Source organism: Rattus norvegicus, chromosome 1 (genome assembly GCF_021556685.1).
Source record: "Rattus norvegicus strain SHRSP/BbbUtx chromosome 1, alternate assembly SHRSP_T2T, whole genome shotgun sequence".
Taxonomy (NCBI): Eukaryota; Metazoa; Chordata; class Mammalia; order Rodentia; family Muridae; genus Rattus; species Rattus norvegicus.
Window position 1 is genome coordinate 164227786 of NC_141534.1, and position 18213 is coordinate 164245998.

General features: G+C 47.8%; 1 protein-coding gene across 1 annotated transcript; it reads left to right on the plus strand.

Moving 5' to 3' along the window:
* The first annotated feature begins 120 nt into the window (after window positions 1-120).
* Kctd21 (potassium channel tetramerization domain containing 21) lies at window positions 121-17673 on the plus strand. Its single transcript, NM_001109151.2, is given in 2 exon segments — window positions 121-168; window positions 14673-17673. A coding segment is annotated over 1 exon segment (783 nt). The 5' UTR covers window positions 121-168; window positions 14673-14701; the 3' UTR covers window positions 15485-17673.
* The last annotated feature ends 540 nt before the right edge of the window (window positions 17674-18213 follow it).

The following is an 18213-nucleotide window of genomic DNA, read 5'->3' on the forward strand; positions in this document are numbered from 1 at the left end:
GGGAGGTGGAGTCCGGGCGGAGCGCGAGGCTCAGGGAGGAGCACGGAGTGGACTACAAGTCCCGGCGGCCAGCACGCGGCCCGGAACGTCCCTCCCCTGCCCCCGCCCGGCCCACCCCCTAGCGAAGCTGCGCTGGCTGGAGGGGAGGCTGCCGAGCGAGGGCAGGAGGTGGGTGCGGTGCGCCGGGGTGGAGGTGTGGGGGGGGTTCTGGACCCAGCGGACGCATACGGGTCTCTCGGGGCAGCTGTCCTGCCGTGAAAGGTCATCTGTCTCAGCCTCGCTGTTCTCATCTGTGAAGTGGGGTAGCCCCGCCCGTGGCCGCGGGGGAGGGGCGCGTTTCGGGGTGGGGGGGGGATGGACCGAACTATCTGAGGGGCGGGGCTGGAGAAAAAGACGCTCTGTGGGAGGAGCCTTTGGTGGGCAAGGAGAGGGCGGGGCCTCTAGGTGAGAGGGTGGCCTCTTGTCTGATCAGTTCCAGAGCTGAGGAGTGGGTGCTGGGTTAGGTGGAGGAGCGCAAGGCGGACCACAGGAATGACAGAGACCCTTCCCAGCTCTAGTGAACCCTGGGCGTGTGGATGTACACAGCACCATTCCTTCCATATGACTAGAAATAAAGAGCACATCCCTGGAGTTCAGTGCGTCACACACATACTCATTCTACTTACATCCTGCAATGGCCTCACCATATCTGTTTCCAGGTGAGGAACACACATAAGTGACTTGCCCTAGAAGCCTTCAAAGACCCTGCCTTTTCCTGCCCGTCTGGGGGCCCCACCTATCCAAAGTTGCGCTTCAGGACCTGTGCCCTAGCGTATCCAATGCCAAGCTACAAGGCAACCCTGCCATGGTATCTTCAGGCTGGGGCTGTTTGAAAAACCCTTTGTTTATAATTACCACTGGTGGGAGGAGTGGGAAGACCACAAGAAGAGAAAGTTGAAAGGAGGTGTGGGTGCCTGAGGAAAACCACAGGATGAAGCAGGAGAGTGAGCCAGGGTGGCTAAGGAAAGTCCTGCCTGCGGATGAGGGATGGTGCAGGGACCATCTTCAACAAAGCCTTTCTGTACAAGCAAGGAAATGCCTCAGGTGGGGTGGTTTCTTCTTCTAACCCAGCCCACCCCAGTGCCACCCTGATGGGCACAAATTCCAGTGCCCCCTGTGTGGACTGAGTGGAGCAGCCTGTAAGCCTCTCAGAGATAGGGCAGGACAAGATGACAATCAGCTGTTGGGTGTGAAAGGGTGAAGGGGAAGTCTGCAGGGCTCTGGGCCAAAGTCCTCATCCTGGGGATCACCCTGGGTAAAGCTGGGAAGCTGCTAGTTGATCAGCAGACATCACTCACGTGAACATTGTCATCTTTGAAATTTACCTGCTGCTCTGTCCCTTCCCCAACACAGTGGAAGCCTCCTTTGCCTTTGCAGCAAGGCAGCCCAATTAGACATTGTCCTACACGTTTGATTCCAAATTGAAAGTTCACAGAACTAGTTCAAAATGGAAAGTTTTAAAGTGTTTATCTCCAGGGCAGGGGCAAAAATATTCCTGTTGGCGAACAAGTCAGTATGAGAAGGTGAAAATTAAAGTTAAAAAAAAAAAGTTGTCCCTGCTCCCTGCCCAGCCCTTTTCTGGGGATGGAGAGGGGTTTCCCCACCCCAGAAGGGAGGCCAGGCACCTACTTAGGTTAATTGTGCTAAGTCCTGAGCATAAAGTACTCTGTGGATGCCACATGTAAGGCCTGGCAAAGTCAAATTTCAGAGGAAGGAAAGGCGTCTTGCTGGTCTATATGGGTATCTATGAGTATATGAGTGTCTATGAGTATATGTATATGAGTATATGAGTGTGTATATATATGAGTATATGTATATATGAGTGTATATATGAGTATATGAGTTTATGTATATATGAGTATATGAGTGTATATATATGAGTATATGTATATATGAGTATATGTATATATGAGTATATGTATATATGAGTATATGAGTTTATGTATATATGAGTATATGAGTGTCTATTTCACAAGGCAGCGATGGCTCACCCCTTTAATCCCAGCACTTGGGCAGCAGAAGCAGGCAGATCTCTTGAGTTTGAGGCCAGCCTGGTCTACAGAGTGAATACCAGGACAGTCAGGGCTACACAGAGAACCCCAGTCTTGAAAAAACGGAGAGGGGGAGGGAAAAGAGTAGAAATTAGCGTGTTGCGTAGTGGTCACAGTTTGAACTGTCATGGTTTTCATGGCTACCATCATCTTCCCTCCGAGAACCTACCACAAACACTGACTCTGGCCAAAGACCATATACTGTCCTCTACCCTGAAGCCCACTAGTTCTCCGTGCCCATGCTCAACACACCTTGGCTCCAGAAGTGTCTCTCGATATACACAGCAGGAGTCTCCGTCCTGCCACTTAACAGCAGCAGATTCTAGGCTCAGGAGGAAGCGTCAGAAACAAGGCCCAGACAGCCATATCTCAAATCCTGGATCCCAGAAGGGAAGATGAGCAGGCTGATCCTCTGGGCCAACTCCAATCTAGAAGGACTTCCCACTCAAAAAACTTCTCCTAGCACTCAAAAACTTTGGTCCTAGCTGACTATATCAGCCTCTAAATGCCAAACATATAACAAATTCCAAGTACGGCCTGTGTTCACCTATCCATGCTTAAAGGCATTTGCCTTTACATAGACAAACACACATCTCCCAGCCACTTTAACCTACAAGCCAAGCTTGAGAGCTTGTCCCTGTAGTCCAAGCAGTCAGGATGCTGAGGCAGGAGGATCACTTGAGCCTGAGAGCTCTAGACTGGCTGGGAAGGGTAGCATGAGAACCTGTCACACAAAAGAAAGGAGAGAGAAATGGGAAGAGCGGGCTGAGGGAGGAAGGGAGAGAAGAGACCGTGAATATCTCAGCCAGGCATAGTGGCACATGTCCATGCTCCCAGCACTTGGCACACTAAGCAGAAAGATTGGTTATTGGCCAGCCTGGGGCACATAGTAAGACCTTATCTAGAAATTTTCCTAAATCCTCCAATATATATCCATCTCACAAGAGTGGTGCTTTTCTACATAATTGTAATCTTTCCTTTGGTGTTACCAAATAAGCACTTGGTGTTAATTTTTTTCCAGATTGTTCTTCTCCAAAAACCTTTAGCTATTACCTTTAATGATCCTATCTAGTCAAGATCCACGTACTGTACCTGCTAAACATTTCTTTGAGTGAATCATTTAATCTGAAAAGAGCCATCTTACCTGTTTATATTTGATTAGTTCCTTAATGATTAGATCCTAGCTATTTCTGCTTCTGTGGACTTCTGATTCCATCCTCTTAGAAGGCAGATATCAGGGGCCTTCATGAAGCCATTTGGTTAGTGGTTAATGTCTTGACAGCATACGTCTCCATGGTAACAAGGAAAATGTCTGTGATACATTCTCTAGTGTCCAGTGGTTCTCAACCTGTAGGTCATGACCCCTTCACAGGTCACCATTGGAAAACACATGTGCATCATGATTTCTGGCAGTAGCAAAATTACAGTTATGAAGTAGCAATGCAATAATTTTATGACTGGGGGTCACCACAGCATGAGGAACTGTATTAAAGGGTCACAGCATTGGGAGGGTTGAGAAGCACTGCTCTAGACTATGTGCTCCTTCTCTGCCATATCCATTGATGATCTTTGTCTGAATTATAACACTGGAGGCTACAAACAGTATTCTTCTAATTGTACTATTCCTTCTGTATTAGTTGGTGTTCGTTTTGAGTGGAGGAGTATGTTGAGACTGGGTCTCCAGTAGCCCAGGCTGTCCCTGAACTCCTAGCCTCCCTACCTCTACCTCCAAGTACTGGAAAAGCAGGCCTATAACACTGTGGTGTTAGCGGGAATTGTCCATGTGACAGAACTGAGAATTACCTGGGAGCCAGGCTCTGGGCATGCTCTGGGATTGTCTTGATCATCTTAATTGGCGTGGGGGGTCCGTGATAGCTACTTTCTCCTGCTGTGATAATCACCTTGACCAAGGCAGTTTGTAAAGGAGTTTGTTTGCGCTCATCCAGCAGGATAAGAGTCCATCTTGGCAGTAAGAAGAGCTGAGAGCTCACATCCTGAACTGCAAGTAGGAAGCGGAGAGAGCTGAGTGAGATTGGTGCATAACTTTCATTAAAACCTCAAAGCCTGGGCTGGAGAGATGGCTCAGTGGTTAAGAGCACTGACTGCTCTTCCAGAGGTCCTGAGTTCAATTCCCAGCAACCACATGGTGGCTCACAACCATCTGTAATGAGATCTGATGCCCTCTTCTGGTGTGTCTGAAGACAGCAACAGCGTACTTATATATAATAAAGAAATAAATCTTTAAAAAAACAAAAGCCTCAAAGCCTGCCCCAAGTGACAGACTTCCTCCAGCAAGGCCACACTTCTCAAAATTCTTCCAAACAATAACACCAACTGGAGACTAAATATGCAAACACCTGAGCCTGTGGAAGACATTCCCATCCCATCCACAAGGCCTGTGTTTCTACTTTGTTTGTTTGTTTTTTGGGTGTCGTTTTTTTCCAAGGCAGGGCCTCCCTGTGTAGCTCTGTGGCTTGGGCTACCCTAGAGCTTACTACTTCAACCAGCCTTAAACTCAAGCGAAGCTGCCTCCGGTGCCTTCCCAGTGCTGGGATCAAAGGCGTGTGCCACTACGCTCAGCCGAAAGGCCATCTTAACAGTGGCCGGGACCATTCCCTGACTATACAAATGGAGAAAGGGAACCGAGTGCTTACTGCCCTCTGCTTCTTGACTGTAGATGAGTGTGACCATGTGGTGTGCCACAAACCCCTCAACTCCCCTTCTGTGATGGGCTGCACCTCAAACAGAAGCAAGCTCCTCTTGAGTTCTTTTGGTTAGGATGTTTTATCACAGCGACAGGAAAAGAAGCTAAGACAGCAGCGGGGCCCGCCCACCGCCTGGTATTCCTTTTTATAGAATAGCATTTTCTTCGTTCTCCCTATTCCCTCCTCTCCCCCTCCTCTCTGTTTGCAGTAATAGTATGGACCCATTAAGTGTTTCCAATGTGCCAAAATCTACTATTGTTATTATTTTTGATACTCAAATTATATTAAATCTTGAGGCCAGCTCCCCTATGCATCTAACGTGAACTTATTAGTCTTTGTTCATTATTATCTGGCAAAAGAAGTTCCAGGCCCACCTGGGACTTTTCCTTTAAAAGTCCAGAAAACATCTATTTTTCCAGGAAGTTCTAGTTTCTCCATAAAGACCCATGTAAGTGTGCTCATAGATCATTTCTAGGCTCTCTGAGTGATGAGCCAGAGAGGGAAGAGAGATTTCTACTCAGGCTTAGAGTCGAGACCACGGTTGGTCTTCACTGATAGCACCCAAAAGATTCTGTGTCTCCATTCCTTATCGCTGTTTTAGAACAAAAGTCCTATCTTTTGGTTTGGGCTCAGTAACTTAGTAGTTCAGCAGCACAATCAATCAATCAATCAATCAATCAATGTCTTTTGTTTTCCTCTCAGAAGTATTATAAGCCTTTATTCAAATTCTGTTTATGGTCCTGAATAAAACACTATAGCTTATGGTACTGGACAGGGCATAGCTCAGGAGCCCTCATTTGGAAATCCAGCCAGCCTCCTCTCAGTATGTGGTCTTCAGTAGCTGTCTTCACTGTTCTGGGCTTTGGTTTTATAATTCTAGAATCAGGATAACAGCCCCAGTCCCTCACACTGCTGCTGCGGCATGTTAATGAACTAACCTTCAGGAAATGCCTCAGGGGCTTTCAGCATGCCGTGGACTCTCTCAGGAAGCACTCTCTCTCCGGCCCCTGGCATATGATTGGAGTCAAGTTGAGGCTCCCTGAGGAGAAAATACCTACAGGAGAAAGATCTTCACTTCCGAAGACTGCAGAGTGCACACCCTGCTGGCAGAGTGGCCTGGCCACACAGCCTGCTGATACTTTGAGCCAGTTGTCTAACCTCCTGAGCCTCAGTTTCCCCTTTGTAAAGTGGAGGTAATACTTTCTGTGACATACTGTCATGGAGCTTAAAGGGGCCACCATATTTAACACACCCACAACCAGGTTGACTGCACACGACTACCCTCCTGGAGGCTGCAAGGACTGAGGATTACAGGGTACAGTTCTTACAGAACATCTCAAAGATTTCTATTTCAAGGGTCTTAATTAAATGTTGCAAATCATGACTTTCAGGCCCTAGACTGAAATTGCCCCACAAAACCAGGTAGGGCACCCTGGCCCCACTGTCCTATCAAATGATCTTAAGGATCAAGGCACTACCAGCTCCTAGTTTGATGCTTGTGGTTTGCTCAGAGAGGCTGAGAGGGTGGGGGGTTTTACTGCATTTTGACTGGACAGGCAAACTGGAACTTGCCTCTTGGAAAACCTTCATAAGAGAACTGTTAATCCACATACAGGGCTGCTGTTGGGAACTTGTATTTCCTGATTCAGTTTGCACCCTCATCCATCTTTTGAATCTGACCTTTAAGGACCTGCTTTTTGAGCGTTGCATTTTTCAGTAGACATCCTTGGTTTCTGTTGAAGTAGAAAGGTTTTGATTGCACAGACCTGCACTGTGCAGGAGCTGTTTGTCATCCTGGGGTTTTTTGTTCCCTGGCTTCAGATATGATTGGGCAAAGTTCCACACAGAACGTGAGGATGGGGCATCTCTTGCTTTCATTACACATTGGGGTCTTGTGATAGACAGAAATGAACTGAGGTATGAGATCCAGCATTGGATCCAGATTGCAGTTCCCCCACTGACTGGATATGTGATCTTGAGCTATTTCTTACCCTCTCTGAGCCTCAGTTTTCCTCATCTACAAACTGGAGAGGGTAATAATATTGTAGAAAAAATGAGTTATTAGATGCCCAGAATGGGCTTCAACTTAATACAGAGCAGATGAACAGGAGAAAGCCCATTTTGGTTAGTGTGTACACATTTGGGAGTCCCACAGAAAAAAGACTCTAAGAATTTGTGATTGAAGTTTATACAACATCCTGGAGTAGAGAAAGGAAAAAAATGCTTGAGGCTTCTGGGGGTGGTGGAGAATTATGGCAGAGTGGGGGATGGGGAAAAATGTGTAGTTAATATGGGTTGGCTTCTCATACAGGTGAAAGTCTCAGGTGACCGTGGTCATCTCCGTGCTGCTCTCTTCTGGGTCCTAATGAGTTTCCTCTGTACTTGCAAATTCCCTGCGTAAGAGTGCATCACTCCAGAGCTACTCCTGTGTCTGCACTTTCTCAAAATAACCAAACAGTCAATAAGCCAAAGGGACATGGCGGATCCTGGCTTCATGCAGTCGTACTTGAGAGTGGTGTGTCCCGGACCACTGCGAAAAGGAGAGCATTTAGCACAACAGAATCATTCCTTGTTCTTTTCCACATAACATTATTAAAAGTAGGGCTGAGGACAAAGCACAGTAGTAGAGAAACTGTCTTGACATCCCAAAGTCGTAGATTCTATTACACACACACACACACACACACACCCCTGAATGAATGATGGAGATACACCTCAGTGTAGAATGCCTGCCTGACATAGGTGAGATTCTAAACTGATCACCACCACCCAGAATGAAAGGAATTAACATGAGTAAAGAGTTGCCAGATGGTAAGTGAGGCCCTGGGACGGGTGGCAGCGCTGGGCCGCCAAGCAGGGTGCAGGGTGGTATTTGAACAAGCTGCTTCAGGAGGTTTCCGACTTTTTAAGGCTATTACACCTTCTGTTGCTTATAGCTTTCATCACCAGTTTTGTCTGTCTGCCTGTCTGCAGTGCTTGGAATGGAAACCAGGATTGAATATATTTGGCAGATACTCATGAGCGATACACTTCAACCCTTTAAAACCACTTTCTGAACCCTGGGCCTTAGATGCCAGGCAAGTACTTTACCCCTGAGATACACCCCCCAGCCCCATCTTACTCACTGTTACATTGCTGTGAACAGACACCATGACCCAGTCAACACTCGTTTATTCATTCATTCATTCATTCATTCAGGTTTTTCAAGACAGGTTTCTTTGTGTAGCCCTAGCTGAGATCCAAGAACTTGCTCTGTAGACCAGGCTGGCCTTGAACTCAGAGATCCCCTGCCTCTACCTTCCCAGTACTGGGATTAAAGGTGCACACCACCACCTGGTTGCAACATTTATTTCAAAAAAGCATTTAGAGGAGAGACAGGGAGAGGCAGAGAAGCCGCCGCGGGAGAGAAGTTGATGTTAAGATTCCATGCTGTACTTTTACAAGTTGTTATGATTGTTTTTAAGGGATGAATGTGTACAGGGCTTTGTATGTTTAGGTGGACAATTTTATCTTATCAACTGGAAAAAAAGCATTTAATTAGGGGCTGGCTTACATTTTCAGAGGGTTAGTTCACTGTTATCATATAAGGGAGTATGTCTGCATGAAGCAGAAAGGGCCCTGGAGCTGAGAGCTTTACATCCTAATTTACATACAACAGGTAGGGAAAGATAGGTAGGGCTTGGGCTCTCTAAACATCAAAGCCACTCCCACTGACACAGTCTTCCAGCAAGGCCACACCTCCTCATCCTTCTAATCCTTTCAAACAGTTCTGCTCCCTGGTGACTAAGCATGCAAATATATGAGCCTATCGACTCATTATCATTCAACGCCCCTCCCCCAAAACCCTACCTTTTCTCTTACACCAATACCAAACATGTCGGATTTCCCCACACACAGTCATTCTCTGACATTGTCTGCCTACAGTTAGTGCAGACCCTACAGGCTCCCAGAGCTCTGCTCTTCCTTCCTCAGAGTCCAGTTACAACTGTAAGTTGTCGTGTGTGCTTCTAACCTGCTAATCAGAGGTCCCAGGACCCCCTACCCAGGCCAGCTGATTGGCAAGAATGTCCTGCAGAATGCATGAAGACAGTCTGCTGAGTGGATTTTTGGCTCTTTGTAGAAGGATAAGTCTGAAAAGACCAGAGTAGGAAGTGCATCTGACTGGGCAAGAGAAAAGACAGCAGCTTCCTTCATTCCCTCTGCCTGCCCCACCCTCCCAGTGCCTGGTTTTGCCAACTCACAGTCCTGTTTGGGTGTTTGTGAAGATTCCAATATTCAAATATGGCTGATTACAGTACTTATCCATGGTGACTGTCACCCTGGTCCCTACTGAAAGGTGAGGGGTGAAAGGTCAATCTTCTGATAGCTGGTGTCTCCGGCGACCAGTCTCTGCCCAGGAGCAGCTACTGACGTAAGCCCTGCTGCTGTGGACAGCTGTTGGTAAGAACTACAGAAGATGCTCCAACACAAGTATTTCAGGAAGCGGGCTGAGAGCGGTAGACACCCAAAGGAGCTTCTGGAGCTTTCCACAGTTAGAACTCTGGACCTACTGTGTGCTAGCCATTCACCACGCAGACATGAGTCCTGTCATTGTTATGAAAGGGCTAGGGGCTCAGAAAATGATTCCCCAGGGTGTGATAGAGTGCTCTGAGTGCTTTGAATTGAAAAAAGAAAACCAAAGCCTCTCTGACTTCCTGCCCTTCTAGCTCCTAACTTTCCTTCCAAGTCCAGGAAGGGGCTTTCTCTGAAGATTCTTTACTTGAGGAAAGACTAAGAATTATCTTAATTGCTCTCTAGCTATTGGCTCCTCAACCCAGAAGATGAACTGAATCACAGAATAGACTAAGGAACACCACACTCAGTGCCCAAACAGATTTTATCACAGGCTGTCACCCGTTCCTCCGGGGAGAGCTCTGAAGGCTCATATTACCTGAGATAACCAGCATCACCTTGTAAGTATCCTTGACACACAACTCGTGGAAGCCCCCAGCCCGTATTCTCACTTGTCACTTGTGGCACTGTATAGACCTCAGTAATCTGACTCTTCTCCGGGGTCTATTTGTGGGACAACTGTGTATTTACATGTTTTCCCTCTTGTAAACCTGCCTACGGTCAGTTTATCAGATAGATTCAATTCCCACCTTCAAAGGGTGGGGCTTTGTCTTCTCTTCCCTTCACTCACAGCCTGTTCTATAATTTTGATTTTAATTTAAAGCACACAGCAGGCGAGTGTCTCCCTTTGGGGTATCATTTTATGGGGTACACACATATAACTGAAACAAAAACTCACCACAAGAGAAGCAGCTGCTCACAGCCCAGTTACTGTATTGATTTCATGGCTCATTAATATGCTATCCCATTCTCAGTTTACAGAGATAGTTTATAGTCAATGAAACTCATTCTTGAGTTATAATATTTAATTTTTGACCACCATGAAATGGAGATGTGCAGAATTTTATCACTCCGAAATATTCTGTTGTGCCTCTTCATAGCCCACGCCTTCTCCCCAGCCTGGCCACTAGCAGATCCCTCTCTATCTCTAGTTTTTGTCAGAATATTATACAAGTAGAATCATGCTCACTTCTGAGACTGGCCTCTTCCACTTGTGGCAGTGCTTTGTATCTGTATGTTTGAGTGTGCGTGTGTGTGCGCGCGCGTGTGTGTAAAAGTTGCATAATGTATAGTCATACTCTATTATATAACTGTAGCACAATTTGTTTATATTTTAGTAGTTTTCTGGGTTTCTCAGTTCAGATAAGAAACCACTGTAGTCCAACGATGTGGTGAACCTGTGAGTTTTATTAGAGTAACTCACAGGAGCAGAAATGACTCAAAGACATCTGTGTTACCCAAAACCCTTCGTGACAGCTCACAAAAAGCTGAAGCCCACTACTGCACAACCTGTCGGCAGCTTGGTAGGTTGGAAATTATCTCGGGTGACCATGTGATTCGAGCCTCCTCCAGACAGCTTTGCTTGTGGGAGAGATCTGCTCTGCAGTCCTTGTAGTTAACATATGCTTGAAGAGGCCTAGTGAACAGAGTCGGTTTCGGGGACTTCCGGGAGCTTTGGAATTATTTATTTTGGGGGCTTTGCAAGCTTCCCTACAGGATAGAATGTTTCACCTCCCCCTCAGAACATCCTTTTGTTCCCCTCAGTTTTAACATCCTGCCTCTTAAGTGAGCCTCCCTGGAGTCTAAACCTTCCTTCCCAGGTGGATTGTTTATGTCAGAGGAAATTGCCATGGAACAGCTGGTGTCGAACGGTCGTCTTCCACTCCCAGCTGCTGGGGCTGCAGGCACATACCGTCACATCCGCGGCTTGTCCTGTTGTTTCTATTCCAAGATTGAGCGTGTTCACCAATACTTGTGAGACAAGGACGTGGTGAGAAGGAAGTCAGGGTTTATTCAAGGGCTGAAACTCTGAGAAGATCCTGATAGGCCATCCCAGGAGCTTCGGCCCATGAAATGACTTCTTATAGACCAGGAAAAGAGATCCGTGGAAACACGGGTGGGAGGGGAGGCTGCCTGCCAAGACAGGGCCTCTCCTTACCCTGGGTGTGTCTTTTCATCTTTAGCCTAGACAGTTTCAGACCCCTGGGAATAATGCCTGTAATTCCCTAGACAAATGCACCGCTTTTCTGAAAATTAACAGCGTTTACACAGTCTAATAAACTGTAGCCCATCAGATGTTCTGCAACACTAGAGAAAGGGCTAGGCGTGGTGGGGGCAGGAGGACCTTTCTCTAGTACTGGGGATTGAACTGAGGTTTTCTGCATGCTAAGAAAGCATTCGTCTAATGAGTTACATCCTGGCCCTTTTTTTATTGTAAGAAAAGGACTTAACTAAGTTGACTGCCATAGCCTTGAACTTAGAATTCTCCTGCTTTAGCTCTCAACTAGCAAAGATCACAGGATTGAACCACCAAACTGAGCAAGATTGAAGCCCTCAGAAGAGAGGTTTTTGTTTAGAGAGGACCTGTCTGTGTAACCTTAGCTGACCTGGAACTTGCTATGTAGACCAGGCCGCCCTTGAACTCACAGAAATCTTCCTGTCTCTGCCTCCCTGGGTGCTAGAATTAAAAGTATGGACCACCATGCCCAGTAAGAAGAGAGTTCTTAACATAGGAATTTGGGCAGAGCCTTATCAGATAATCTGGCTTCTAGTTCAGGACATAAACATTGGCAGTAGGAAAGATGGAGAGAGAAAAGGGTAGGGACAGGTGGGCGGGGGTGAGTGCCAGAGCCGGGAATGCAGAGAGAGGTGGGGTTGGGGAGAGAGTGAAAGGTTAAGGTGGAAGTGGTTCGGACAGGGATCAGTGCTTCAGGACCAGAGGAGAATAAAAGACAGAGCCAAGGGAAGATGTGGGGTGTAGACTAGGGAGCAGGCCTGTAACTAAGTTCCTGCAACATTTACAGAAATGGCTTCAAGACACATCATAGTAGTTCTGAAGAATCCAGGCAACCTCCCAGGTCTTGACCTCGGCAAGAAGAGTTCACAGTGGGTCTCGAGCAGACTCCATAGAGGGCTCCCTGGGTAAGGGCCCCCTGTCTCCTTAGTCTACCTCTGCTCCTACCATCTAAAACTGTTGCTTTCCCCAGACAAAAAACAGGAAGTCCTGAAGCCACACTCTGCTACTTTGTGCAATCGGAGGAAGTGTTTAGGTGCTCCCCCCCCCCAGCTCTCCAGGAAAGCCCGTGTCTCCCACCCTCCCACCCTGACACTTCTGCACTCACCTGGAGGAGACACGGAGTCTTTAGAGCACAGAACTGTCTGAAAATAGAGCCCAGCCCCTCTGGCCCTTGAGCCTGTGGAGCTTTACCTATTCCTAAAGCCTAGGCTTGAAGTCCAGTGTTTTAGAGAGTCAGGGTTGGGAGAGAGGGTGACTTTCTCAAGGATAAAAAAAAAAAAAAAAAAAAAAAACTAAACTAAAATGTCTTAAAAAGAAAGAGGAGACCAGAGTTTGGGAGTGGGAAAGAAGAGAAAGGAGAAAGGAGGTACTACATTAGTTCACCTAATCCAGAGTAACGGTTACCCACTCCTGGGTCCTGCCTGTGTGTGCCTCAACTGTACGCCCAAGCACCAGCCCAGCTGCTGTTTCCAGTCGCTGGCCTCCACCCCTTCCACGGCTGCTCGCCGCCCAGCTCTGTTGAACCTTCCCAATGTCTCACAGCCCATCTGTTCCACGTTTCTGCCAAGAGTTTTGTAACTTGGCCGTGGGCTGGTTGCTCCTCAGACACTCCAGATGGCTAATGCTTTTCTGCAGCATCCCAGCGCCCCATTAGACTGAGAAGGGCTTGAAAGGAAAGGGAACATTTCCCCCACCCAGAGGCACAAAGCGGGTGAGATTCTCCATTCCTCCTGGCTCCATCTCTGGAGAGAAAGGGGGTCTCAAGGAGAAACCCTCTTCAAATAGAGATACACAGAGAAGTGTTCTCTGCCGCTGCTGTCCCATCCCCATACCTCCATGGAGCCAGCTCCCCATCTGGGCAGTAAGTGTGTTTAGCAGGATGTTCCTGCTGTGCGGGACTCATTTCACAGTCTGTCTTGTCAGTACAGTACGCTTTTCACCGTCTCTTGTCTGCCCTCCCCTGACTCGAGCCAGCATGGGTTCTGTAGGGCAGAACTGAGGCCTCTTCCTCCTGGTTTCCCTACCTCCTGTCAGGGTAGTGCTGCTGAGCCCATTCTACAGCTTCCCTGTGGAAGCTGAGAGAGTGTATATAGCTCATGCTCTCCAGAACCTTAAAAAGATTTTAGATCCAAAGCTTCCAGTTAAAGGAGGCTAATGCCCTAGATTCTAGAGGCTGTAAGGCAGTGAGGGGTGGTTTTTACTATCTTTCAAAAATATTTTGTTTATTTGTATTGCATATGTGTGAATATTCTGCCTGCATGTATGTCCGTGCAGTACATCATGTAGTTCCCCCCAGGGGCCAGAAGAGGGCGTTAGATTTTCTGGGACTGGAGTTACAGGCAGTTAGCTCAGACAAGATTGCTGACACCTGAGCCCCAGCCCTCTGCAAGAGCAATAAATGCTCTAACTGCCGAGCCACCTCACCTCCACCCAGGGGACACCTGCAGGAAGCAACACCACTGTGCGCTCAGCCTCAGAAGCTGAGGAACGAAATGAGATGAGGGTCTTCACGACAGAGTGGGCGGGTACGGTGGGACGGCCCGCGTGTGTGTGTGTGTGTGTGTGTGTGTGTGTGTGTGTGTGTGTGTCCAGAAGACTGTCAATGGGAGGCCAAAAACCAAGTGATCCGTGATAGTTCTGGTAGATAGATGGAAATGGCTCAAGTTACAACCATTTGTAATTTGAAAGAGAAAAAGAATTCTCTCCAGATCAGCACAGGTGCAATGAGAGTACTGAGGCCAATCACAAGGCATTGGTTAAGTACTTCAAAGAGTAGCATTCTCCAGCTGGGAACTTGAGTTTGAATCCTGTCAAAACACCCACTTCTGTAAGCCAGGAATAAGTCTTGGCCCAGCTGTCCTCGTCTGCAATCAGGATGGATAACAGTATTGTCTCTGTCAAAGATGATAGGACCGTTATGTATGCAAATTAATATTCATTTAAAAAATTCAAGGAGTTTCTTTCCCAGACACATTTTCCTTCCTTCCACAGACCAGTGGCTCTCTGGTCTCACTGAGCATTTGAAACCACCAAGGAAGCTTTTCAAAGATTCCTCTGAGTACTAGGACACAGACTGTGCGTATCTTCCCTTGTGAGTTTAACATGCTCTCCACAGCCCGGTGGTTATCAGCCATTCTCCAGCCATCGGTACACTTTACCCTCTATGTAGGCTTGATCTATGGTTAGGAGTAGGATTGAGACTATGCAGATATGGTTGGGTAATAATCATTTCTCATTTTACCCATCCAGAACTGTTTCCAGGCACCCAGCCTCCTACCATGTCTGACCCCATCACACTGAATGTTGGGGGCAAGCTCTACACAACCTCACTGGCAACCCTGACCAGCTTCCCTGATTCTATGCTGGGTGCCATGTTCAGTGGGAAGATGCCCACCAAGAGGGACAGCCAGGGTAACTGCTTCATCGACCGTGACGGCAAAGTGTTCCGCTATATCCTCAACTTCCTGCGGACCTCTCACCTGGATCTGCCAGAGGACTTCCAGGAGATGGGTCTGCTCCGCAGGGAAGCTGACTTCTACCAGGTACAGCCCCTGATTGAGGCCCTGCAGGAAAAGGAGATAGAACTCTCCAAGGCAGAGAAGAACGCCATGCTCAACATCACACTGAAGCAGCATGTACAAACAGTCCACTTCACCGTGCGCGAGGCACCACAGATCTACAGCCTGTCCTCTTCCAGCATGGAGGTGTTCAATGCCAACATCTTCAGCACATCCTGCCTCTTCCTCAAACTGCTTGGCTCTAAGCTCTTCTACTGCTCCAATGGCAATCTCTCCTCCATCACCAGCCACTTGCAGGACCCTAACCACCTGACTCTTGACTGGGTGGCCAACGTGGAAGGCCTTCCAGAGGAAGAATACACCAAGCAGAACCTCAAAAGGCTGTGGGTGGTCCCTGCCAACAAGCAGATCAACAGCTTCCAGGCCTTTGTGGAGGAGGTGCTGAAGATCGCCCTGAGTGATGGATTCTGCATTGACTCTTCCCATCCACATGCTCTGGACTTTATGAACAATAAGATCATCCGGTTAATAAGGTACAGGTAAAAAGACCCTAGTCACACTGGGGAAGGAGTTCCCAAGGAAGCTCTTGTGAGCTGAGGCTCCGAGGAGAGTGTCTCGCCAGTGGCAGGAGGCGGTGAACTATACTAATCTGCATTAATTGCACAGCAGGACCTGATTCCCCGTGACAAAGTCCACCTTCTGGAATCCACATGTCCTCTGAACAGAACCACCTTTTCTTGCCAGGGGAACTGGCGATGGGTAGCTTGTGGTGACAAGCTAGAAGTCAGCTGAAACATACAAGAAGAACCCACAGAGGACCCTCTGGCTAGGACAAAGAGTAGCAGTTTTCTTATGGGTTATCACCTACCACTACTCAGTGCCCTGCTAAACCACCTCCAGAGAGAGCCCTGGTGGCTGACGGGTAGGGTGGAAACAAGAGCCCCTTTTCATTTCCTAGGACACAACATGTACAGCAAACCCCATCACTCCTGCTCTTTGCTCTGAAGGATACGCCCAGGCACCAGGACACCTTTGCCCAAAGGCAACTATATTTAGGTATTTTAGAATGCAATATGTTCCCAGAACCCTTTGTGGTTCCACTCAGGGAGAAAGTTGAGCCATGGCATGGCCTAGGGGAGTAAGTGTCCAGGCTTAGGCAGGAGGGGGTGCCCCTCCCGAAGAGGCTGAACTGAAGGATTCTTGACTTCAGACATTGGTTGTTATCCCTGCAAAGATGTGATAGTGTTGAAGCCGAGAACGTGGAAGACGCTTCATGATCCAGCTGTTGCTTGACTCTTGTAGTCCTTGCCCTGTGGATCGCAGGCATCACTGACACCAGTCAGTTTAAACCAATAATACACTGTGAACTCTCAGGGTTGGAAAATGATCCAGTAGTTTCTTAGTTCTTCCCCTTCCTCTAGGATACCCCAGTACATGGTGGTGAGTGCCTCTTCTTGAGTCTCTCCAAGGGGTCACTTTTGCTGGCTTGCATATCCCCCCGAGTGACAGAATGTTCACTGTCCCCAAGGCAGTTCCTGCTGTGGTTGAGCACTGCTAGCTATTAGAAAGTTCTTTCAGTATTGACTCCAAATCTGTACTGTGCTAGATCTTGTTGTTAGACCTTCCTTTATACACAGACAAGTGTCCCGGCTTTGACTAGACACTTTGAAGATATTACTCAGAACGAATTCCCCTTTGCAACTTGTCTTTAGCAGAACCCGCTCCTCTCCATCCCTGTAAGTCAAACATCTTTCACATGGCTTCGATTTGTTCTCAGCCCCCGGTTCACCAGCCTTCCCCACCAGCAGGACTCCGCATGCTTCTAATTATTTCTGGCTAGAAGATGATCACTGACTGAGGAGATCTAGGGATTGGGGAAGCAGTTCAGCAAGCAGTGGAGGAGTGCTCTGTAATCCCAGTGCCCTTGCGTAAATGCCCAGCCCCCAACACTTCTCCAAAGAGCGCAGTCCTCCCTGTCGACCTATCCAGTCCTAAGTACCTATGGGCCTTCCTGGGATATATTAAGGACAAGAAACTCCAGGCCACCACTCCCCCAGCAGGTGAGGAACCTCATGGACCTCTAAACTGCACGTTGGGATTCATTCCTGGAGTGACTATAGCTGTAAGAGTCTTATGGCGTCCCTGCCAGAAAAGTGCTCCAGACACAGCTAAGGAAACCTGGAACTAGCATCCATGGGTAGACAGAGCAAAGGGTGAGTGGGGAGTTTACAAAGTTAGAGGCAAAACTTGGTCCTGAGGCAATAAAAACCTCTCCCTCCCTAATGTGGGACTTAGGAGTCTTTATGTGGCTGTCTTGAGCTGCTGTACCACTGATGCTCTGGAAAGTTCTTCAGAGAACCCAATCAGGACAAGCAGATCTGTGATCATATTCAAGTAAGTCAAGGAAGAAACCTCAGAAATCAACACTGCCCCCACTTTCTCCCCATAAAACATTGCTTTCTCCTTTTTTTTTTTTTTTTTTTTTTTTTTGGTGCTTCCTAACCCAATAGCTTGACCTTAGGGCAAGTACAGAACCTGTCAAGCCACTAACATGCTATTGTGACTATACAAGTCACTCGCCTCACTGAGCCACCTCCATTTCTTCATCTGTGAAATGGGCATATAGTAATACATAACCCTACCTACCTCACAGGACTTTTGTGAGGATCAAACAAAATAATGTACGTGAGACTAAACAATAAATGACAGTTACTTTTTGTCTGCTTCCAAAAGGGGAAGTCTTCAGTTTTAAACCACACGGAGCCAGGTTTGAACTGACTCTGTCGCTTTCTGTCAGATCCTGAGCCATGTCACTGAGCCTCTCTGATTTGTTTCTTCCTTGGGTTAACACCCCTGCACCAGACATTTTAAAAGAGTTGGTAGGAATTCCAGCTGGTCCTGGAACACAGCTCAACTGATGTCATTCCAGTAGGTAATCATGGTGGACCACTGAGCAGGCAGAGTACAGCTAACAAACCTGGAAGTCAGCTTCACGGACAAGCTGTGAGGAAGAAGAGCTTGAGCTTTAGCCATTGATGGAATACGATAGGAATGTACCGGAGGTAGGCAGGTATGTGAGGATGGCTGGCCCTCCCACATAGCCACTGCCCGGGGGAATGATGAGGACAGCAGTGGACAGTGAGTCCAGCCATCTGCCTAGCACAGAGCAGTGTGGGTGGTGCTGTTGCAGTGGGTGTGAGCATGGAGCAGGGCTGGGCTCCTGAGGGAGCTCCCCACACTTAATCTAGCTTTACCCTTGCGGAGGCTTGTCA